The sequence below is a fragment of the Suricata suricatta genome, chromosome 8, assembly GCF_006229205.1.
Source record: "Suricata suricatta isolate VVHF042 chromosome 8, meerkat_22Aug2017_6uvM2_HiC, whole genome shotgun sequence".
Lineage (NCBI taxonomy): Eukaryota > Metazoa > Chordata > Mammalia > Carnivora > Herpestidae > Suricata > Suricata suricatta.
In genome coordinates this window covers 102,271,968-102,298,426 of record NC_043707.1, presented here as the reverse complement: position 1 = coordinate 102,298,426, position 26,459 = coordinate 102,271,968, and the positions used below count along the sequence as shown (strand labels likewise).

Here is a 26,459-nt window from a genome sequence, read left to right as displayed (position 1 = left end):
CTATGTCTCCCTCTCTCTCTGACCCACCCCTGCTCGTGCTATCTCTCTCTGTCTCTCAAAAATAAATAAAGAATATTAAATTTGTTTTAAGAAATTTTATTTTATTGAAGGAGTATATACAGACCATGAAACAACTGGCATAGCATCTTGTCCTGCCATTATCTATATCATAAAGTTGTTAAAAAGATTAAACAAAATGGGTATATGTACAAGTCCTCCAAACACTGATGAAGTTCTACTAAAATTTTTGCTCATATTACTTTTCAAAGTGGGCTGATTTTTATAGAATCTTAATAGGAATTAGAACATAAATCAATTTTTCATAAACATCTCATGTATCAAGAGATATTGAATATAATGTAGTCCAAACTCGTTATTATATATTTTTTAAAAAGTTCAGAAAGAAGTAACTCAGCCTAGCTCAATAAAATAATGACAAGAGATTTGAAAAGCCAGCCTCCTAATTCAAGATGAATACAATGGGTTTTCACTATAGTTAACTGCCTCACATTTTGTATCTCAGAATAATACAAACTGTATAGATTTCTATTCTCCACTGGCACAAATTCTTCTGTACTGAAAACCAAAAAAATTGAACAGTGGATCACATATGGAGCCTACATTAAAATTTATAGTGATCACATAGCATGCTTCCATACAATCTTTGGTAAAAGGTTCTAATTCATTGGCAGTAATTCTTCCTTATGTGTTCATCTTTCTGGATATAAACTCGTCTGCAAGGAAGGAATCAACTTTAACAACATTAATCATCTCTTAAATGGAAGTAAAAACAAGGTGAAAACTCAGTCTGCGGTGGATGAAGGCAGAGTAAAACTACAGTCTTCATTTCAAGTTAAACAGTAGCTCAAGATGCTTCGCAACAGAATTAAAGTTCATGTTATTTTGTTTTCAAAATTTTAGCATATATAATCCAACCTACAGTTATCCCAAAATAAATGGTCAATTGGGGAGTACTTAGAAAAGGGTTGGAAGCACTAGTTTGTGAATAGCAATATAATAAAAATAATATACAAGATCAGGGTAAGTAACTAGTAACTAAAATTCCTGGGATTCAGCAATATTTTCATATAGAATATATTTGTGTCTATATCTATAAAATAGCAAAAATACTTGCAATCATTATTTTTCAAGAAGTTCTTCCCATTTCTGAGTATAATATACTGTCTAAGAAACCAGATGTCTTATTAAGTTTTCACTATACTTATCAAAGTCAGATACCATATACTGTTACTTTAAGATCTTACTGTATCTAACATAAATCTGGATAAACTGTAAACACTCAGTACTGACATAATGAGTATTTTTGTTCTTGGGTTTTCTTAAAGTCATCACAATCCCAAACTGTATTACCTAACTCATATTCCTTTAGTCTACTCTAGCAAAAAGGGCACAAAAACACGGGAGGCAAAGTCAAACTGATATATACATGAAATCTTAAATATAGACATGTCCAGGCTTAAAACTCAAATTATGCAAACTGTTCCTAAGGCCCATAAACACAGAGCAGTAATAATCATAATTAGAAAGACAAAATACACTGCACAGGCAAAATAAATAAAGCACCATATAAAAAGTGCCATGATGCTAATGAAAAGTTTAAACAAGTAATAAGTTATTCAAAATGTTCAAGTTTCATTTTTTAAAAACAGCGAAGTAAAATAAGTCTTGTATGAAAATAGGACAATGAGAAAATGTATAGAACAATATAATTACACAGTACAGCAAATTTTTACTGTGGATACAAGTAGATTATTTGCAGAGAAAAGCCAGCAAGGACATACATTTCAAAAGAAACCCAAAGATTAAGGTTGTGAGAGATGCCCTGATGCTTTTTGCATGGGCCCAATTAAGTGTGAAATTACATTTCGGCAGAAATTTAACAACAGTGTTTTAAACCCAAGTGCTATTACAATATTTTCCAAAATCAAATAACTGAGAAATAGTTGAAAAGTACTTGTACCATGCAATTATTTAACACTACTTGGGAAAGCTGTCCTTTACAATATTCTAGATAGAAGTGAACTGAGAAAAATGTAGAATCAATTAATGTTTTACCCTTTAAAGCTAAAGAACATGGACCAATAGAAAAAACATTAGGAAAGAGTTTACATTCATTTCCTGTGCCATCTCATTGCTGCCACAACTGGTAACTTTCATATGAAAGATTTGTACTCCATTACTCTAAGCCCACACCTCACTTAACTCCATCCCGTGCTCCTTTCATCAATACCACACAAGAATCGCTTGGTGGGATTTTAAATCTCAAACAACAATTTACATCAACCTCTCCAAAAGACACCCTAAAAATACACAAACTAAATAATGCACTTGCAATTGCAAAAACAAAACAAAACAAAACAAAACAAAAAAACTTCAAGACAAGAAATCTGCAGACATTATTCTGAGTAAGTTCCTGACATTTCCCACCTCCACATAGAAATCATGGACATGTCATCTATATAGTACTTTGATAAAAATATAGCACAACAGATTAGGAATATTGTGGCAGACTAGGAGGACCCTAGACTCACGTTATCCAACAAATACAACTAGATAACTATCAAATCAACCAAAACACACCAGAAATTGATCTGAAGACTGGCAGAACAAACTCCACAACTAAAGGAAGAAAAGAGGTCACATCAAAGAAAGTACAAAATGCAGAGATGAGACAAACGGATCATGGCTGCTGTGGTAGGGAGAGAGCCCCAGTTGCAGAGAAGGGCAAGAGACAGACTAGGACACAGGAGAGCACATGGGAAAACGAATCCCCATAGCAATTGGCTTGGAAAGCGACAGGGCCCAAATTTCAGGAGGTCTTGGAACCAGCAGGGTTTAAATCCTGGAGTGTTAATGGTCAACATTCTTTGCTCTGGGAGTGCTCAAAGGACATTATGGCTGCTCTTGAAGAGAAAGCAGAACAAACAGCCTATGGACATATAGCATGGAAACAGCATTCTGAAGAGAACTTGAGGCAACTTGAGACACACAGTGGGGAGGTTATCTGTTCATCTTGGATCATGTCCCAGACAGGCAGCGTTCAGAAAGAGACCCATCTGGAAACAATGAAACTGGCAGATACCAATACTCTCCTACGCCCATCAGCAGAAACACAGGGCCACCTGACACTTGATACCTAACTTACTTAAACCAAGCCCCACCTACCATATTCTAGGAAAACCACCTTCCCTTTCACAATTGCCTCAGTCCCAGTGGGGTGGGCCTCTCCCCCAAGAAGACCCACTGAAACTCCTGCCAACACCATGCCACCCACCCAGGAGTTTTGCAAGGCCTTTCTTTCCAGTGGTAGCAATTACAGGTCTCATTTCATAAGCAGACCAGAGCACCTAGTTTAAAACATACCACATTCAGGGGCACCTAGGTGGCTCAGTCAGTTAAGCATCTGACTTCAGCTCAGGTCATGATTTCATGGTTTATGAGTTTGACCCCCATATTGGGTTCTGTGCTGACAGCTCAGAGCCTGAAGTCTGCTTCAGATTCTGTGTCTCCCCTCTCTTTCTTATGCTCTGTCTCTCAAAAATAAATAAATGTTAAAAATTTTTCAAAAACAAAACAAAAAACAAACAACCAAAAAAAAAAAAAAAACCATGTCATATTCAGGCTAGGCACCAAACACTTCCCAAGCCAGGTAAAGAGAGCCTATGCAGATGACTGGCCTGAAGGAAAAAGCGGTCAGGACAAAACGGCAGAGCACATGCAGCACCCATGGGGACATTTCCTGAAGCGCCAGGCCCTAGGCCAACAGGATATACACTGCAGAGCACTAGAGGACTTCTTCATAAAACCATTACACTCAAGCAAAGGAAATATTAATGCCTTCCTAACACAGAAGAAAGGAAACAGAGACTTCAGAAAAATAAGAAGACAGAGGAATTTGTCCCAGATGAAAGAAGAGGACCAGACCATAGCTGCAGATCTACATAAAACAGATATAAGTAACATTATTGATGGAGAATTTAAAGCAATGATCACAAAGATACTTACTGAAATTAAGAAAAAAGTGGTAGACATCAGTGAGACAAGTAACACAGAGATAAGGTGCAATATAGCAGAGATAAAGAGCTTAATAATCCAAATAAAAAATGCCCTTGATGTAATGAACAAGAAACTGAAAGAAGCAGAGAAATGAATTACTGACCTAGAAGACAGAATAATGTATAGTAATCTAGCTGAACAAAAGAGGAAACAGAATTACTCAATACTAGAATAGACATAAAAAATTCAGCGACTCTTTCTAACATAACGATGTTCATTTTATAGGAGCCCAGAAGAAAAGAGAAAGGGTGGGGGAGATAATTTATTTGATGAAATAGCTAAAAACTTCCCTAATCTGGGGAAGGAAACAGATATTCAGATCCAGGGAGCATGGAAAACCCCCATCAAAATAAAAAAAAGAAGATCCTCAAGACATACTATAATTAAACTGGCAAAATATACCAATAAAAAAATATTAAAAGCAGTTAGATAAAAGACAGCTACAAACAAAAGAAATGCCATAAAGCTATCAGCGGATTTTTCAGCAGACCTTCCAAACCAGAAAGGAGTGGCATGATAAATTCAGAGTGCTGAATGGGAAAAACCTGCAGCCAAGAATACTCTATACAGCAAGGCTATCATTCACAACAATAGAGAGATAGCTTCCCAGACAAACAATAACAAAAGGAGTTCATGACCACTAAAACAAGCCCTGCAAGAAGTATGAAAGGGGGCTCTGAGTGGAAAGAAAAGACAAAAAAAAAAAAAAAGGTATGATGGTAAGAAACACAAAAGCAGTCCAAGTGACTATTTATGTAAAAAAAAAAAAAAATTCAGTCAAGGAACGATATAAAAGTAGGTAGCATATGATACCATATACCCAAAAGGGGAAAGAAAGGAATAAAGAATGGGTTCAAACTTAAACAACTATGAACTTATATGGACTGCTATACAAAGATGTTATATACAAACCTAATGGTAACAACAAATCAACAACTACTAATAAACATGCAAAAAATAAAGACAAAGAAATCCAAATGTATGACTAAAGAAAACTAGGAACCCATGAAAGAAAGAAAAGGATCAGGGAAATTTTTCAGAAACAACCACAAGGCAATAAATATATTTCTATCAATACCTACTTTGAATATAAATGGGCTAAATGCTCCAGTCAAAAGACATGGGGCAACAGAATGGATTAAACAAACAAACAATGACCCATGTCTAAGTTGCCTACAAGACTCATTGTAGACCTAGACACACCTGCAGATTGAAAATTAGAGGATGAAGAAACATCTATCATGCAAATGGATGTCAAAAGAAAGCCAGAGTACTAATACTTGTATCAGACAAAATAGACTTTAAAACCAAGTCAGAAGGCACCTGGGTGGCTCATTAGGTTAGGCATCCAACTCTTGATTTCAGCTCAGGTCATGATCTCACAGTTTATGAGACCAGGCCCCATGTCAGGCTCTGTGCTGACAGTGCAGAGCCTGCTTGGGATTCTCTCTCACCCTCTCTCTCGGCCCCTCCCCCATTCATGCTGTCTCTGTCTCTCTCAAACAAAATAAATAAACTTAAAAAAAAAAACTTGGGAGGGCGTGTGGTAGCTCAGTCGGTTAAGCGTCCAACTTTGGCTCGGGTCATGATCTCACAGTTCGTGGGTTTGAGCCCCACACCGGGCTCTGTGCTGACAGCTCAGAGCCTGGAGCTTGTTTCAGATTCTGTGTCTCCCTCTCTCTCTGCCCCTCCTCCATTCATGCTCTGTCTCTCTCTGTCTCAAAAATACATAAACTATTTTTTTTAATTTTGGTTAAAAATAAGAATAATAAACATAAGTGAAGTTTAAAAACAAAGTCTATAAAAAGGCAAGGACAATATATAATAAGAAAGGTGACAATCCAACAAGATATTATAATTATGAATAGTTATGCAACCACCATGAGAGCACCCAAATACATAAAACAGTTAATAACATAAAGTAAATAATTGATTAAAAAATAATAATAGTAGTAGTAGGGAACACGTACATCAAATGGACAGATCATTTAAACAGAAGATCAACAAAGAAACAACAGCTTTGAATGAAACACTTGGCCAGATGGATTTAACAAATATATTCAGAACTTTCAATCCTAAAAACAAATACACATTCTTTTCAAGTACACGTGGAACATTTTCCAAAATACATTACATATTAGGCCACAAAACAGGCCTCATCAAACTTAAAAAGATCAAAGTGATATGATGCATCTTTTCTGATCACAAAGCTATGACTAGAAACCAACCACAAGAAAAGAATCTGGAAAGAGCAGAAATAAAAAGAGGTTACATAACATTCTACTTACCAATGAATGGGTCAACAAAGAAAAAATTAAAAAGTACACGGAAAAAAAATAAAATACATTAATTCAAAACTTTGAGGTGCAGCAAATGTGGTTCTAAGAAAGACATTTATAGCAATATGGTCTTACCTCAAGAAGGAAGAAAATCTCAAATAAATAACCTAACAATGCACCCAAAGAAGCTAGAAAAAAAAACAAAACCTAAAAGAAACAAAAAGGAAATAATAAAACTTAGAGCAGAAACAAATGCTGTAGAAACTTAAAAAATAATAAATCAATGAAACTAGGAGTTGGTTCTTTGGGGGAAAAAAATCAATAAAATTGATAGACCTCTAGCCAGATTTAACAAGAATAAAAAGGAAAGGACCCAAATAAATAAAATCACAAATGAGAGAGGAGAAATAACAATAGATGATATCACAGAAATACAATTATATGAGAACATTATGAAAAACAATGCACCAACAAATTGGACAACCTAAAAGAAATGGATAAATTCCTAGAAACAGAACTACCAAACAGAAACAGAAATACATAGAAAATTTGAACAGACTAATTACCAGCAAAAACACTGGATCAGAAATCAAAAAACTCCCAACACAACTGCCTGGGTGGCTCAATTAATGGAGTTTCTGATTCTTAATTTCAGCTCATGTCATGATCCAGGATCATGGAATCAAGCCCCATAATCAGGTTCTATACTTAGAGTGGAGTCTGCTTAAGATTCTCTCTCTCCCGCTGCCCTTCTCCCCTGCTCTCTCTCTCTCAAATTAAAAAATGAATTAAAAATTAAAAAAAAATTTAAAAGCTCCCAAAAATAGTTTAGGACCAAATGGCTTCACAGGCAAATTCTACCAAACCTTAAAGAAAAGTTAATACCTATACTTCTCAAACTATTCCAAAAGATACAAAAGGAAGGGAAACTTCCAAATTCATTCTATGAGGCCAGTGTTACTGACACCAAAAGCATACAAAAACACCACAAGAAAAGAACTTATAGGCCAATATCTCCGAAAAACACAGATGCAAAAATCCTCAACCAAATACTAGCAAACAGAATCCCACGATACATTAAAAATATCATTCACCATAATCAAGTGGAATTTACTCCTCAGATGTAAGGATGGTTCAATAGCAAAACAATCAACACGCTACATCCTGTTAGTAAGAGAATAAAAATTGTATGATGGGGCACCTGGGTGGCTCAGTCAGTTAAGCGTCCAGCTTCTGGCTTTGGCTCAGGTCATGATCTCACGGGTTCGTGGGTTCGAGCTCCGCATCAGACCATGTGCTGACAGCTAGCTCGGAGCCTGGAGCCTGCTTCGGACTCTGTGTCTCCCTCTCTCTCTGACCCTCCCCTGCTTGTGCTGTCTCTCTCAAAAATAAATAAAAGCATTAAAAAAAGTTGTATGATCATCTCAATAGACACAGAAAAAAGCACTTGACCAAGTACAACATCCATTCATGATAAAAACCCTTACCAAAGCAGGTTTAGAGGGAACATACATCAACATAATAAAGGCAATATATGACAAACCCACAATTAACACATCCTCTATGGGGAAAAATTGAGAGCCTTTCCCTTTAGGTCAGGAACAACACAGGATGTCCACTCTCACCCCTTCCATTCAATATAGTACTGGAAGTCCTAGCCACAGCAATCTGACAACAAAAAAAAATAAAATGCATCCAAATTGGTAGGGAAGAAATAAAACTCTCATTATTTGCAGATGACATGATATTGTATACAGAAAACCCTCAAGACTCCACCAAAAAACGGCTAGAACTGATACACTCATTCAGTGAAGTCACAGGATAAAAAATCAATCTACCGAAATCTGTTGCATTTCTGGAAAACAATAATAAAGCAGCAGAAAAAGAAATTAAGAAAACAATCTCATTTACAATTGCACCAAAAATAAGCTAAGTAGGAATAAACCTAACCAAAGAGGTAGAAGACCTGTATTCTCAAAACTATAAAACACTGATGAAAGAAACTGAAGATGACACAAAACGGGAAAGGCATTCCAAGCTCACAGACTGGAGGAACTAATATTGTTAAAATGTCTATACCCAAAGCAATCTACACATTCAGCACAATCCCCATTCAAAATACCATAAGCATTTTTCACAGAACTGGAACAAATAAACCTAAAATTAATATGGAACACAAAATAACCCAAAGAGAGCAATTCTGAAAACAAAAAGCAAGCTGAAGGCATCCCAATTCTGGACATCAGGTTATATTACAAAGCTATAGAAATCAAAACAGTATGATACTAGCAAAAAATAGAAAGGTAGATCAATGAAACAGAATAGAAAGTTCAGAAATAAGTCAATAATTATATGGTCAAGTAATTTTTGACAAAGCAGTAAAGAATATCCAATGGGAAAAAGTCTCTTCAACAAATTATGTTGAGAAAACTGAACAGCTACATGCAAAAAAATAAAACTGAACCACTTTCACCATACACAAAAATAAATTCAAAATGGATTAAAGCCCTAAATGTAAGACCTGAAACTATAAAAATCATAGAAGAGAATATAAGCAGTAATCTGACATCAGCCACAGAGATATTTTTCTAGATAGGTTCCTTGACGCAAGGGGAAACAAAATAAAAAGCCTCTGCATAGCAAAGGAAACAACTAATAAAACTAAAGGCAATCGATGGAAGGGGGGAATATATTTGCAAAAGACATATCTGATAAAGGGTTAGTATCCAAAATACATGAGAAAATGATACAACTGAATACCAAAAAAAACAAATAATCAAATTTAAAAATGGGCAGAAATCATGAACAAATATTTCTCCAGAGAAGACATTCAGATGGCCAACAGACACATGAAAAGATCCTCAACATCACTCAATTCAGGGAAATGCAAATCAAAACTACAATGAGATATCACTTCATACCTGTAATAATGGCTAAAATTAACAACACAGGAAACAACAGATGTTGGCAAGGATACTGAGAAAGGGGAACCCTCTTGCACTGATGGTAGGAATGCAAACGGGTACAGTCACTCTGGAAAACAGCATGGAGGTTCCTCAGCAAGTTAAAAATAGAGAGGCACCTGGGTGGCTCAGTCTCTGAGTGTCAGACTTCAGGTCAGGTCATGATCTCATACCTTGTGAGTTTGAGCCCCACATGGGGTTCTTTGCTGACAGCTCAGAGCCTGGAGCCTGCTTTGGATTCTGAGTCTCTCTCTCTCTCTCTGCCCCTCTCCCATGCACATTCACTCTCTCTTTCAAAATAAACATTAAAAAAATTTTTAAGTAAAAATAGAACTACCCTATAATCCAGCAATGGCACGATTTAACAATGTTTATAGCACCATTACTTACAATAGCCAAATTATGGAAGCAGCCCAAGTGTCCATCAATTGATGAATGGATAAAGCAGATGTGGTATATATGTACAACAGAATATTATTCAGCCATAAAAAAAAATAAAATCCTGCCATTTGCAATGACATGGATGGAGCTACAGAGTACAATGCCAAGAGCAGTCAGTCAGTCAGAAAAAAAAACAAATACCCTATCATTTCACTCATTTGTGGGATTTAAGAAACAAAACAAATGAGCAAAGGGGAAAAAAGTGAGACACAAGCCAAGAAACAGACTCTTAATTCTAGAGAACACACTAATACTGGTCATCAGAAGGGAAGTAAGCAGGGGGGGAAATGTGAAATAGGTGATGGAGAGTAAGGAGTGCATGTGTCATGATGAGCAGAGGGTGATTAACATAAAAACTTAAAAGAAAAAAGAAGGAAAAGAATAAAACTATCTTTAAAAGAAGACTGAATCATTGTAAAAGCATGGATTTCAAGTCAGACCACAGAAGCATTTATAAACTTTGACAAGTACCAAAGATGTTCTTTGAACATTTTTCTTATATGAAAAATAAGGAAGCTCTGGTTTAATGAAATAGACAATCTCAAAAATGTATATATAGAAAATTTAACCCAGAAATTCACTTATGACTTGCATTTATTCAAAATCTCCTAGGAAAGTAATAGGTTAAGCATGCTGAGATGAATGTTCAAAAATATTCTCTACAGTACTGTGTATACAAGCAAAAAACCTAACTGCCTAACAGCATAGGACTTATTGGTAAAATTATTATGCTACAACCATCCCTTGAAACACCATACAAATATTAAAAGAACATTAAAAGAATGAGCAGTCACATTTATTTAGATAAAGACATTCATGATAGGCTGTTATGAAAAATGCAGATTACAAAATGGGAGGGCTAGAAATCTCTCATCTGTATTAAAAAAAATTAATGACACAATTAAGAGAAAACACCCTTGAGTAATACACTAGAAAATGTTAAACCCTTACTTGTACAAGCTGAAAATAAAGGTTTTTCATATATTGAGTAAAATAATTAAAAGTAGTAAATCTACACAAAACACATAGATAATAGTTGATTATATAAACATATCTGCATATCTGATCTCAGCGCTCTAAGCCCACACCTCAAGTTTTGACCTCTGAAAATTAACACTCCTTCAAAATTGTAATTTAGACTTTTAGGATTTGAAAGGCGTTGAGGGACACCTGTGTCATCCCAACACAACCAGTACTATCCAATACTGCTAAACAATTCATGTTTACGAGGCACCTGGGTGGTTCAAACGGTTAAGCATCTGACTTCGGCTCAGGTCATGATTTCACCGTTGGTGGGTTTGAGCCCCACATCAGGCTCTATGCTGACAGCTCAGAGCCTGGAGGCTGCTTTGGATTCTGGGTCTCCCTCTTTCTCTAGCCCTCCCCCCCACACACTCTGTCTCTCTCTGTCTCTCAAAAATAAAGAAACATTATAAAAATGTTTTTTAAACAAATCATGTTTGGTTTGCTTCGCAATTGTTAATAAATTACAATTCTGTAGTGATATACCAGGACTTGATTTTTTTTAGTTATGAGTTGACTCCCACCATTCCAAACATTAAACTACCTCTATAATAAACTGTCTGAAGTTCCTTAAAAACAAATTTTGTAACCACAAAAGAATGTCACTTCTTTAATAGCTTTAGAAACAAGTGATTAATAGTGAGAGCCCCAGGAAGTGAGGGGAAAACATCAAATAGAATTATTCTGACATTTAGACATGTCTGACTTTTCTCTCCTACCAAGCATCTCAATCAAAATACTACAGGGGAGAGGAACCTTAATACACAGTAAGGGAAGAGAACAACTTTAAGAACCATTTAAGTTATCTAAGAATTCATAATTTAGTAATACTAACTAAATATGAACTTCATATTAAAGATAAGACATTCATATTTTGTGCACTGCTTTTAAAATTATAAATGGGCTATGGTATGCTGAATCATCTATAAGGAATGTTAAAGACATTGAAGAATTAATAAAATTTGATTACTGGCCAGAAAAAGAAAAAAACTCTTGAAATAATTCAGAGGAAAACAAATATTGTATGATCTCACTTTTATGTGGCATCTCAAAGAAAATGGAATTCACAGAAACAGAGTAGATTGGTGGTTATTAGGAGCAAGGGAGAATGAAGGTGGTCAAAAAATAAAAATTTCCAGGTATAAAATGAATAAATGGGGATTTAATGTACAGCAAGGCAACTACAGTTAACAAAACTACATTGTATACTTCAAAATTGCTAAAAAAGTAAATCTTAAGTTTTTATCACACACAAAAAAGTAACTATGTGAGGTGACAGATATGTTAACTAACCTTAGTGTGTTAATCATGTCACAATATATCAAATCATCGGGTTATATACCTTAAATTCACATGCTATATGCCAATTAATTATTTCTCAAAAAAGCTGGAAAAAAGGAAAAAGAAGCACTTACCACTAAGTCCCAATTGTTTTGTTCAAGCAAGGTAATAGCTTCATCAATGTTTTCAATGCCTGTACATGCCTGGAAACAAAGTAAGAATTTTAGATATGAATTTGGAAATGGGGAGGTCAGTTAATCTTATAAAGGTAAAAAGCATAATGAGTAATTTAAATTTGAAAAGGTGTATGAATAAAGCCAAGACACTAAATGCCTGACACTTCTCAGCATTTTACAAATATGGTTTGAAAATTAATTACCAAGTAAATTTACACTGCACTGAAATAAAAGACAATAAAATAAAGCAATAACAGAAATTATGTTTAAATCTTGAGCTTTAGAGCCCAGAATGATCTCTAGGTCTTTAATTGCCCAGAGCTTTTATTAAAAAGTTTCTGATGACAACCATGTAAAAAGAACTTCAACCCATACCTTATACAAAATGTAACTCAAAATACATAACAGATTTAAAGTAAAACCTAAAACTAGATCTGTGCTCTTTGATATCGTGGCCATTAGACATACATGCACAGGGAGCCCCTGCAATGTGCCTCAACTGAGTTAAGATACACTGTGTGAAATACACATGAGGGTAGGAGAGTTAATAAAAAATTAAAACGTAAATTCTTTATTTTTCAGAGGTGTCTGGGTGGCTCAGTTGGTTAAGCATCCAACTTCAGCTCAGGTTGTGATTTCATGGGTCATGAGTTCAAGGCCTCCATCAGGCTCTGCACTAACAGGGCAGATTAGGATTCTCTCTTTCTCCCTCCCTCTCTATCCCTCCCCAACTTCACACACAAGCACTTGCTCACTCTCTCTCTCAAAAATAAATAAAGAAGCTTTTTAAAAGTATTAAAAGAATTAATAATAATTTTTCAGAGCACCTGGCTGGCTCAGTTGATAAAGCATGCAATTCTTCATCTTGGGGTTGTAAATTCAAACTCCACATTGGGTGAAGAGATTAGTTAAAAATCAAAATTTTTAAAATAATAATTTTTCTATTAAATGTGTGTTGAGATGACCATTTTGAACATACTGGCTTAATTAAAACATAGGTTTGTTTGTTTTTTTAGTTTATTTATATAGGACAGAGAGAGCTAGAACAAGCATGGAGCAGAGAGAGAGGAAGACAGAGAATCCCAAAAGCAGGCCCACAATGTCAGCACAGAGTCCAATGTGGGGCTTGAACTCACGAACCGTAAGATCATGACTTGAGCCAAAATCAAGAGTCAGACACTTAACCAACTGAGCCACCCAGGTGCCCCATTTTACTTTTTTAACATGGATACTAAAACCTTTTTAATTACATGTATGAATTTCATTCTAATTTTAGTGCTGAAAACATAGGAAAAAAACAAATCTTCATGAGCTTTAGATACAACAGCTAAAGTAAAACCCACAAAAACTGATAAAATGGATTTCATTAAAATTAAGAACGACTGCACTTTGAAAGACACTGTTAAGAGTATGAAAAGCCAGGCCAAACACTGGGAGAAAATATCTGCAAAACACACCTAGTAAAGGAATGATAACCAAAATATAAGAATTCTCAAAAGTCAATTAAAATAAATAATAAAGGGACACCTGGGTGGCTCAGCTGGCTGTGCATCCTACTCTTGATTTTGGCTCAGGTCATGATCTTAGGGTTTGGGGGTTCAAGCCCCACACACTGGGCTCTGTACTGACAATGCAGAGCCAACTTGGGATTCTCTCTCCTTCTCTGTCTGCCCCTCCACTGCTCATGATCTGTCTCTCTCTCAAAATAAATAGATAAACATAATAAATAAATAGATGGATGGATGGACAGATGGCAAAAGAGTTCAAAAGAAACTTCCCCAAAGAAGATATACGAATACATATGGAAAAAATGCTCAACAGCATTAGTTAATAGGAATATGTAAAACAAACAGAGATGCCACTTCAATACATTAGAACAGCTAAAATCCAAAACACTAACATCAAATGAGGATGAGGATGCAGAAGAACCAGAACTCTCATACACTAATATATGTATTATATAAGAATCTCAAAATTATATGGCCACTTCGCAAAGTTAGTTAGCAATTTCTTAGAAAGTTATGATACAGTAATCCCACTTCTTAGGTATTTATCTAAAAGAAATTAAAACTTATGTTCCCATGAAAATTATATGTGAATGCTTTTAACAGCTTTATTCATCATCACTAAAAACAGAAGACATACCAAATGTCCTTCAACTGTACATTTATACAATAGAAAATTATTCAGCAACAAAAATGAACAAATTACAGATGATTCAAAACAATGGGGATAAATCTTCAAACACTTTATGCTCAGCAAAAGCTTACATACTGTATAATTCCATTTACATGACATTTTAGAAAAGGCAGTTATAAGAACAGAAAACATACTAATTATTAGCAGAGGCTTAGGGGAGGAAGAAGGGTTGATTAAAAGTACCAAGAGGAAAATTTGCAGGGAACACATGGGTGACTCGACTGCTTAAGCATTCGACTTTGGCTCAGGTCATGATCTCACGGTTCATGGGTTCTAACCCCACGTCGGGCTCTGTGCTGACAGCTCAGAGCCTGGAGCCTGCTTCAGATTCTGTGTCTCCTTCTCTCTGCCCTTGCCCAACTCATGCTCTGTCTGTCTGTCTCTCTCTCTCTCCCTTTCACAACTAAATAAACATTAAAAATATTTTGGGGAGGTGCCTGCGTGACTTAGTCAGTTAAGCATCCAAAACTTCAGCTCAGGTCATGATCTTGTGATCTGTGAGTTTGAGCCCCACGTCAGGCCCTGCGCTGACAACTCAGAGGCTGGAGCCTGCTTCTGATTCTGTGCCTCCCACTCTCTCTGTCCCTCCCCAACTCATGCTCTAAGTCTCAAAAATGAATAAATGTTAAAAAAATTTTTTAATAAAATAAAAAATAAAACTTTTTTTAAAAGAGGGAAATTTGAAGTGAAGGAACAATTTGATTCCTGGATACCATAAAAGTGCAAGAAAGGAAACAAGTAAAAAATACAATCTTCATTTTAAGATGAATAAAAAACCAAGGATAGTCCAAAGGCTCCAAAATATGATAAAAGCAATTAAGATAGGGCAGAAGCTGCACAGGAAAAAGTGGTGGGAAAACCTGTAAGAGGTGCCTTGTGAGCCCAACAGCAACAAATATTCAAAAGCACAAGCAAAATACACCTCCTCAATGACATCATCTTTTTTTCCCTCAGAATAACATGTAGGAGGTAGATCCAAGAGCCAATCCCTCCATAGAAATACCAAAAAATGAACAAAAACTCTCAGAATCAAATATCTCAGAATTCTGGAAATTGGTCAAAGGTTTGTACAAACCAAACAAATGCTGAAACATGAAAAAGGTGACTTCAAAACAATGTGAAAGCTTTGCAATGTTTTTATTTCTCTTTCTCCACTCCTGGTTCTGTGGCAGTCTTGAATATACTAACCCACATTTCTGTAGCTGAACCCTGGTCCCTGATTCTACAGGGAACAGAGCAGACGCTGTTCTCAAAGAATTTTTACTTGTCTGCTGTGACCTCTGCAGGGCTACCTGTAGGACTGACTCAAGGCTCTCTCCTTTGTTTTATCAACTCAAAAATCTCCTAATACAGAAAGAGCAGCTATACAGAGGACACTCTTCAGAAAAAAATTAAGGAAAATGAAAAAGTCACTGCCACTTGGGACAAAATATTCCAACTGAGGCAAATAACAGGCATGCCAAAAACCTGGAAGAAAAAGATGGCAAGACAGATTCTTTGGGAAATTAGGGCACTAAAAAATATTGGGAGTTTAGAAAGCCACGCACGTGTCCAAGGCAAGACATCTATTCAGAAAAAACCTGAAAAACTACCGATTCTCTAGGCTTGGCACAAACAGGAAGTAAAGAGAGACTTGTAAACAAACAAACAGCCTGGTTAAGTGTTAGAGTGTTCCAACACAGAGATAGACCACAAAAACTAAGGAAGGATTTTCTTTCTTTTTTTTCTCTTATCTTTTTATTTTTTTTTACTCCACATATTCAAGAAAATCTCTCTCATACCATTAGCAGACCACAGCTAAAGAAAAGATTTCAGAGACTGTTATGTACCAAATATTTGTACCCCACTCCCACTGCCCACCCAAAATTGAGATGTTGAAGTCCTAAGTCCCACTGTGATGGCACTCAGTGATGGGGGGAGATTTGGGAAATTATCAGGTTTAGATGAGGTCATGAAGGTGGGGCCCTCATAATGGAATTAATTCCTCTTAAAAGAACAGACACCTGAGAGTATTTTGTATGTGTGTGTGTGTCCCTGCCACATCAGAACCAAGAGAGAAAGTGGCCATCTGCAAGTCAGGAAGAGTTCTCACCAGAAACTAACCATGCTGGCACCACTGATCTCAGACTTTCAGCCTTCAGAACTGTGAGAAAATATATCTGTTCTATGGTATTTGTCATGGTAGCCCAAACAGATTAAGACAGAGACAACTCGGGGCGCCTGGGTGGCTCAGTCAGTTAAGCGTCCGGCTTCGGCTCAGGTCATGATCTCACGGTTTGTGGGTTCGAGCCCCATGTCGGGCTCTGTGCTGACAGCTAGCTCAGAGCCTGGAGCCTGCTTCAGATTCTGTGTCTCCCTTTCTCTCTGCCCCTCCCCCACTTATGCTCTGTGTATGTCTTTCTCTCTCTGTTTTAAAAATGAGTAAACACTTAAAAAATTTTAATATAAATAAGTAATTACATAGGTAAACACAAAAGCCAGTATTATTATATTTTTTGGTTTGTAACTTTTTTCTGTATTATTTAACAAATGCATAACAATTTTATAAATTTACATTAATGAACACAAAATGTATAAGTCGACATTAATGTGCACAGAAGACGTAAAGTATAATAACAACATGAAGAGGGAGAGATGGAGCTGTATAGAAGTAGAGTTTTGGTATGCTATTGAAGTTAAGCTGCTAGTAATTCAAAATATATTATTATATTATTATAATATGGAGAGGCTATTTATAATCCCTAGAGTAACCACTCAGAAAATAACTAAAAAATATACAGAAAAAGAGATAAGAAAGGAAACAAAACAGTACAGTACCAAAAAGTCAACTAACCACAAAAGGAGATAATAATGGAATTGAGTAAATTGAGGAAAAATGAATGACACAGAAAACAAAGCAAACTAGCCAAACTAATTGCATCCTTATCAGTAATTATTTTAGGTATAAATGGATTAAACTCTCTAATCAGAAGTCAGAGATTAGCAGAATGGATAAAAAGCCATGATCCAACTATGCGCTGTCTATAAAAGACTCACTTCAAAATCCAAAGACATAAAAAGGTGAAAAGTGAGAGGACAGAAAAATATGTGTGCAATTAGTAACCAAAAAAAAAGGCTGGTTCGCTATACTAATATCAGATAAAGCAGACTTTAAGTCAAAAATTTTTATAAGAGAATAAAAATGACTTGATAAAGGAACACATCAAGATATAAAAATAATATATTCATACCTAATAACAAAGCCTCCAAAATATTGAAGAAAAAATGGACAGAATTGAAAGGAGAAATAAACAGTTCTACAGTAATAGTTGGAATATCAATACCACACTTTCAATAAAGGATAGACTTAAACAGAACATCAATAAGGAAATAGAGGACTTGAAATATAGTTATTAAGTGACTAGATATATAACATTTATAGAACACTCTACCCAAAAACAACACAATATGTATTATCTTAAGTGCAGATGAAACATTCTCTAAGAAAGAACATATAAGAACAAGTTTCAATGAATTTTGGAAGACAGAAATCAGACAAAATATCTTTTATGACTAAAAGGGAACATACACCTGTAAATATCGTCTTAAAAAGAAGATTAAAACAAATAATTTAACTTAACACCTTAAGGGACAAAAAAGAACTAAACCCAAAGCCAGTAAAAGGAAGAAAATAACAAAAATATGAGACTCATAAAATAGCAGAGAAAACAATAAGGAAAATCAACAAAATCAAAGAGAAATTCTTCAAAACGATTAACAAAATTGACAAACCTTTAGTTAGACTGGCTAAGAAAAAAAGAGAGAAGACTCAAAATACTAAAACCAGAAGTGAAAGCAGGGATGTTACTACTGACCTTACTAAAGTAAAAGTATGAAAATAATACTATGAATAATTATATGTCACCAAATTAGATAACCTACATGAAATGCAAGAAATTCCTAGAAACATACTATCTACCAAAACTGACTCAAGAAAAAACAGAGAATCCAAAGTGACTTATAACAAATAAAGAGATTGTATTAGTAATCAAAAGTTTCCTAGTAAAGAAAAGCCAAGGACCTGATGGCTTCACTGCTAGATTCTACCAATTATATAAAAAAGAATTAACACTAATCCTATAAATCATCCTCAAAAAACCAAAGAGGGAACACTTTGTAAGTCATTCTGTGAGTCAGAAGCATCCTAATAACGAAGTCAGACAAAGAGCACTAAAAAAGAAAAACACAGACCAATATCCATTGTGGATATAAATGAAAAAATTCTCAGCAAAATAATAGCAAACCAGAACCAACTACATATTAAAAGAGGATTTCTCCCAGGATTGCAAAAGTGATTCAACACAAAGGAATCATTATACCACATATATAGACTGAAGTAAAAGCAAAACAAAACAAAAATATCAGTTCAAATGATGCAGGAAAAGTATCTGAAAAATCCATAAATATATGGATTTATTTTATCATAATAAAAACACATAAACTATGAATCAAGGAGCACTTTCAAAAAATAAATAAACATTAAAAAAAATTTTTAAAGAGAGACAGTGTGAGACACAGACTCTGAAGCAGGCTCCAGGCTCTGAGCTATTAGCACAGAGTCTGACATAGGACTCGAACCCACAAGCCATGACCTGAGCTGAAGTGAAACGTTTAATCGACTGAGCTACCCAAGTACCCTTAGAGGGGAACTTCTTTAACATAAAATATATTTATACAGAACCCATAACTAACAGCATACTCAATGATGCAAGACTAAAAACCTTTACCCTAAGATTAAGAACAGGATAAGAAAGCTCACTTTTGCCACTTCTATGCAACATTGTATCTGAAATTCTTGCCAGATTAGGCAAGAAAAATAATAAAACATATCAAAACTGGAATAGAAGAAATAAAACTATCCCTATTCCCAGATAATATGATCTTAAACACAGAAAATCCTCAGGACTTCAGATACACACACACACACACACACACACACACACACACACAGCAAAGTTGTAGGATAAAAGATCAACACACAAAAGTTAGTTGTATTTCTATACACTAGCAATGAATAATAATTCCATTTATGATATGGTCTAAATGAATAAAATACATAGAAATAAATTTAACTAAGTAAGTAAAAGACTGGCACACTGAAAACTGCTCAAAGAAATTTTAAAATACCTAAATCAGTGAAAAGACAACCAATGTTCATGACTTGGAAGATTCACTATCATTAAGAGGATGATACTATCCAAAGAAATGTACAGATTTGATGCAATCAAATAAAAATTCCAAAATGTAATTCTGTAAAATGGAAAAGTTGATTTTCAAATTCAAAAAGACCCATAAGAGTGAAAACAATCTTGGGGGGTGAGGGAGATCAAAGTCAAAAGACTCACAATTCCTGATTTCAAAGCTTCCTACAAAGCTACAGTATCCAGTGTGATACTGATATGAGATAAACACACAGAACAAAATCATGGAACTCAGAGTCCAGAAATAAACCTATACATCTATAGCCAATTGACTTTTTTTTTAATGTTTATTTTTGAAAGAGAGAAAACAAGGCCACAAGCAGGGAAGGGGCAGAAAGAGAGAGACAGAATCTGAAGCAGGCTCCAGGTGCTGAGCTGTCAGCACAGAGCCCAACGCGGGGCTTGAACTCCTGAACATGAGATCATGACCTGAACTGAAGTTGGACGCTTAACTGACTGAGCTACCCAGGTGCCCCTATAGCCAAATTGATTTTTGAAAAGAGTACCAAAACAATTCAATAGGGAAACAATAGTCTACTCATCTAACAGTATTGAGACAGGGCGCCTGGGTGGCTCAGTTGGTTGAGCATCCAACTCTTGATTTTGGCTCAGATAGTGATCCCAGGGTTGTGGGATCAAGCTCTACATTGGGCTCTGCACTGAACGTTGAGCCTGCTTAAGATTTTCTCTCTCTCTCTCTCTCTCTCTCTCTCTGCTCCTCTCCCCTGCTCATACTCTCTAAAATTAAAATTATATATGTTTCTTATAAAAAAATAAAAACCAATGCTGAGACAACTGCATATCCACATGGAAAATAATAAAGTTTGGACCCTCTGCCTCAATCCATATTTTCAACAATAAACGCAAATGGATTATTTAACTCAAATAAAAGAGTTAAAATCATAAAAGTCTTAGAAAAATATAAGGGTAAATCTTCATGACCTTGCGTTTGGTAATGGGTTCTTAGATGTGACATCAAAAACGTAAGCAACAAAAGAAAATGCATATACTGCATTTCATCAAAATTAAAACTGTGTGCATCAAAGAGCATTGCTGAGAAAAATGAAACAGCAACCTATATATTGGAAGAGAATTTGCAAATCAAAGATCTAATAAGCGTCTAGTTATCCAGATTATATAACAAACACTTAACAACTGAAGAACAAGAACATGATTTAATTTCAAAATGGGCTAAGAACTTGAACAGTTATTTCTCCAAAGATACCTAAATAACCAACAAGCACACGAAAAAAGATGCTCAATATCACCAATTATTAGGGATATGCAAATCAAAAGCACAATGAGTACCAGTTCACACCTTCCAGCATGGTTGTAATTAAAAGTACATAAATATAATTTTAAAAACAGAAAATGAAATCGAGAAACTGGACCCCTCATACTTTGCTAATGAGAAGGTAAAACGGTTCAGCTGCTATGGAGAAGAGTTTGGTAGCTCCTCAAAAAGTTAAACATAGTTATCACATGATCTAGCAATTCTACTCCTAGATGTATATCCAAGAAAATTAAAAACATCTATCCAAACAATAATATGTACAAAAATGCTCACAGCAGTATTTTTTCATAACAGTCAAAATACAGAGACAACCCAACTGTCCATCAATAAGTAGATAAATATATATATAATACATGTACACATACACACAAGGAATGAAGAACTGATATATGCTACAACGTGGACAACCTCAAAAACATACTAAGTGAAAAAACCCAGACACGGAAGGTCACATATAATATGATTCTACATATACAAAACCCCCAGAAGATGTAAATCCGTAGAAACACTAAGCAAATTGGTGGTTCCCCAGAAGGGAAGAAAGAATGAGGAGTGACTGTGTAATAGACACAAGGTATTCCTTTCAGCGATGAAAATGTTTTGAATAAAGGTATTGGTTCTACAACACTAAACGTACTAATTACTACTGAATTGTACATTTTAAGTTGGTTGATTTTGTTATACAAATTTCAATTTTTGAAAAATGTATTTCCTCGTGGTAAGGGGTTCACTAGTAGTACAAACTAATATCCCTTGTCTTCTAAAATCAGTATTCTCTCTATGAAAGCTGGGGTAGAATTCAATAGGTGTGCAGAAAAAGGTATAAGCAAGAAATGGGAAATAAAGAGACCAGTAGAGGTAGAGATTAAAAATTACAAACCAAAAAAATTACTGTACTTTCTAATGGTTAATGACTGATTCTGAATGAGGGACCATACACACAACAGCCTAGAACTATAAAAAGAATCATACAGGGTAGCTGGCTGGCTCAATTCCCAAGTTGTTCTTCAATTTTAAGCATCTGCTCACTGTAACTGTGGCTTCTCCGTGGCATATAATTTCTGACATTAAGCTCATCTTCAGCAAGATTTTCACACTTTGGGTTCAGCTGTGTCCTTATAAAAGCATTTCTTAGATTAACCTTGGGTGAAACTTCAGTCATTTCGTTACTTCTGGACCAGTTCTTATTTGTCTAATTCTGATTACTTATTAATCTTTTGATACAATCTTGTAATTCAGTTTTTTTGAGGATGATGCCTTTTCTATTTTCCTATGTGAATGATCACTTTGTTTACCATGGCCTGAATCAATGGGTATTATTTGACGAGACACTATTTTGGAGATAGGCACCAGGCTTTTACAGCTCTTTGCTTATATAGGCCTAACGTCTTATCCTTCATCTCCGGACACAAGATCGATGTTCAGAAACATTATATCTATATGCAGATTAAAAGGGCATTTTTGCCTTCAAGAACTACCCATTGCAATAGCAGTGATTTCCATTTGAGTTCTAGCATTTGAGAACTCTCATTTCTTGCTTTCTAGAATGAAGACCTTTAATTTTTTCTTGTTACAGTTTTATTTTTGTTGGCTGATTATATTTTGGATTAACAGAGGGTCTTTAGCTCACTCTTCCATACTATCTGAAAGTCTATCACTCACTATTTTTCTTTTCTTTTTATAATAAAATTTCTGACAGGAAAGGAGGAGCCAAGATGGCAGAGAGGAAAGGAGCTCTGTGAACTTCGTATGCCCCATCGATCGAACTGAGAAGGACATTACTCTCATCTGCAAGAGCGGAAGGAGAAAATACGGACTCCAGAAGGAAGAGAACCTGAAGGATACCTGAGTGAGTGAGTGCGAACTGGGGAGATTGGAATACAGAACAGCCCGAGACGGACAGAGGAGGTGGGAGCCCCAGCCCAACGCAGGGCAAGCGCGCAGAGCCCAAGAGACAAAGGGAAGAGACAAGAGACTGAACATGCTCATAGTACTGTCTCTGGGGAAGAGGTAAAGAATGCTTAACCGCGCTTGAAGAGAGAAGCTCACTCCATAGATAACTGCTGGGTAGCCTAAATCCCAAACCCAGGTGGTGCAAGGGAAGGAACAGCTTCCAGCCCAGCGCCATCTTGGCAAGGAGTCGGCGACCTCTGCAGCGGCGGTGTCAGGGGTGCTGACTTCGATCTCGGTTTTGGGAGTGGGAGCGTGCACCTCATTTCCACGGCGCATCTCGCCCCCAGCATTGGCCGCGCAAACCCTGAATCCCCGGTGCCAACAGGGATAGCCCCCACCTCCGCGCGATCCCGGCAGGGAGTTGGTGGCAGTGGAGACCTGGGTGCACTCGCAGGCTGCAGGAGCTCCCAGCTCATTTCCAGCAGCTCCCAGCGCCTCCAGCAACAGCTGCACACTCATTCCTCCTCTAATGCTAACACAATCCCCACTGGGGGTTGGGTCTGTGACAGTGCGCACTTCACGTCCTGCTGTGCATCTCGCCTCAGGCAGGGGCAGCCGAAATCCCAGCCTGAGCCCCGACAAACCGATTGCTCCCCCTAAGAAGCCAGCCACCAAAGCAAATACATCTCATCTGTGGTAGCATAAAAGTGCATGGACTGGAACTTTGAACCGAGGCAGGCCTAGAAAATACAACTCAGCTCAACCCCAGCACAAGGAGATTGGACTCAACAGAGTGGCCTACAGTTCCTAGTTCAGCTGACCTTAGCTTGCCGCCTATCTAATCTCTGCAGACACCAAGGCTGAGCCTCTGAGAGTAGTCTCCTAGACCTACCACACCAAACCACACCTATCCACAAGGAGGAGCTGCTGGGGGTTTTTATGTCTTTTTTGGTTTTTTTATAATATTTTTTCTTTCTTTTTCTTCATTTTTTTTCTTTTCTTCTTTTTTCTGTATGTATTTTTTTATTATTATTACTTTCTTTTACTTAAGTTTTTTAAAACTTTTACTCCTTATTTTCCTTTCTCCTTTCTCCCTTTTATTTACCTTCTTGCAATCCAGATATATTCTCCTATATCTCATCCCTACCTCTCCCCTCAACTGCTCATACACTTTTAGACTGTCCACTGTCCTTTGTTGTCTCGGACCCCCATTATTTTTATTTTTTTTCTTTTTCTTTTCCTCTTCTCTTCTTTTCATCTCTTTACTCTCCAGTCTCCTGATTTTCATTCCACCTTTTAATGTGTTTGTTTGTTTGATTTGTCTGTGTGTTTGTGTGTTACTGTTCCCTCCGTGTTTATCTGTCTGTTTTCATTCTTAGGGTTACACCAAGAAACAAGCCAAAGTGTGCATGACAGCGAGTCCCAAATAATGCTGAGTAGAAAAATAAAATATTCAAAGGCACAACAAGAGAAACTGAGAGACACCATTAAAAGAACATTTCCTGAAACGACAGGCCCTGGACAGTCAATAAGCCTCCTTTAACAGAGAAATACTAACAAGTGCACAGTGAACAACAAGCTTTCTAAAGGTGACAAGAGACAGAACACTAGCAAAAATGACAAAATAAAGGAATTCTCCCCTGAAGAACCTCCAGGAGGAAGTCACAGCCACAGAACTGCTCAAGGCAGATCAAGACAACATACCGGATCATGAATTTAAAAAACTTGTTATAAAATTAATCGCTGGGGTTCAGAAAAGCATCAAAGAATCAACTGAGACAATGATTAGGCACTGTGATGAGTTAAAAAAGGCTATAGATGAGGTGAATAACAAACTGGAGGCAGACACCTCGAGGACTGACAAGGCAGAGAGAAGAATAGGTGAATTAGAAGATATAGTTATAGCAAAAGAGGAAGCTGAAAAAAAAGAGAGAGAAATTAATCCAGAATAAAGAAAGGAGAAATCGAGACCTGAGTGATACAATCAATCAGAACAACATCCGTATCATAGGAATTCCTGAAGAGGAAGACAGAGAGAAAGATCCTGAAGGTATATTAGGCCAAATTATAACTGAGAATTTCCCAAATCTGGGAAAAGAAATAGACATTCAAATTCAAGAGGCACAAAGAACCCCCTTAAGACGTAACTTCAATCGGTCTATGGCACAACATATCATAGTGAAACTGGCAAAATATAAAGATAAAGAGAGGATTCTGAAAGTGGCTATGGAGAAAAGGGCCCTCACATACAAAGGGAAACCTATCAGAGTGGTTACAGACCAATCAACTGAAACTTGGCAGGCCAGGAAGGAATGGCAGGAAATCTTCAATGTGATGAACAGAAAAAACATGCAGCCAAGAATCCTTTATCCAGCAAACCGTCATTCAAAATAGAAGGAGAGATAAAGTGTTTCCAAATAAACAAAAATTGAAAGAATTCATGACCACCAAACCAGCCCTACAGGAAATCCTAAGAGGGACTCTATGAGGGAAATGTTGCAAGAAATACAAGGTGCCAGAGACACCACTATAAACATGAATTCTAGAGAGAACACAATGACTCTAAACCCACATTTCTCAATAATAACACTGAATGTAAATGGACTAAATGCGCCAACCAAACGACACAGGGTAGCAGAATGGATAAAAAAAACAAAACCCATCTATTTGTTGTCTACAAGACACTCACTTTCCAGCGGAAGACACCTGCAGGTTGAAAGTAAAGGGATGGAGAAATATCTATCATGTGACTGGAAACCAAAAGAAAGCTGGAGTAGCCATACTTATATCAGAAACTGGACTTTAAATTAAAGGCAGTAACAAAAGATGTAGAAGGACATTACATACTAATTACAGGATCTCTCCATCAGGAAGAACTAACAATTATAAATATCTCTGCGCCAAATTTGGGAGAGCCCAAATACATAAACCGATTAATCAAAGAAAGAAACAATCTTATTGACAAAAAAGTGCTAATTGCAGGGGACTTTAATACTCCACTGACAGCAATGGATAGATCAACCAGACAGAAAATCACTAAAGAAACAATGGACCTGAACGACACATTGGAACAGATGGAACTCATAGATATATTTAGAACTCTGCATCCTGAAGATAGGAAATTCACCTTCTTTTCGAGTGCACATGGCACATTCCCCAAGATTCATCACATACTGGGTCATAAAACAGCCCTCCATAAGTATAAACGAATAGAGAGCATACCCTGCACACTTTCAGATCACAATGCTATAAAACTTGAAATTAACCACAGGAAAAAGTCTGGAAAACCTCCAAAAATGTGGAGGTTAAAAATCACCCTACTAAAGAATGATTGCATCAATCAGGCAATTAGAGAAGAAATTTAAAAATATATGGAAACCAACGAAAACGAAAATACAACAATCCAAAATCTCTGGAATGCAGCAAAGGCAGTCCTAAGAGGAAAGTATATTGCAATCCAGGCCAATCTCAACAAACTAGAAAAAGCGCAAACTGAAACTTCAACAGAGCACCTACTGGAACTAGAAGGGAAGCAGCAAGAGCACCCCAAACCCAGCAGAAGAAAAGAAATAATAAAAATCAGGGCAGAAATA

The 26,459-nt window shown here is 36.4% G+C and overlaps 1 protein-coding gene across 3 annotated transcripts in view; it reads right to left on the bottom strand.

The window, feature by feature from the left end:
• Positions 1-26,459, bottom strand: part of FAF1 (Fas associated factor 1) — a 474,908-nt gene that overhangs the window by 397,957 nt on the left and 50,492 nt on the right. The window contains exon 2 of one of the 3 annotated variants that reach the window (XM_029946447.1): positions 12,199-12,267. In XM_029946447.1, coding sequence (XP_029802307.1) covers positions 12,199-12,267 — 69 coding nt within the window. Of the gene's footprint in view, positions 1-12,198; positions 12,274-26,459 lie in introns of those variants that run through there. The other 2 variants (XM_029946449.1, XM_029946448.1) reach the window with 2 other exon arrangements.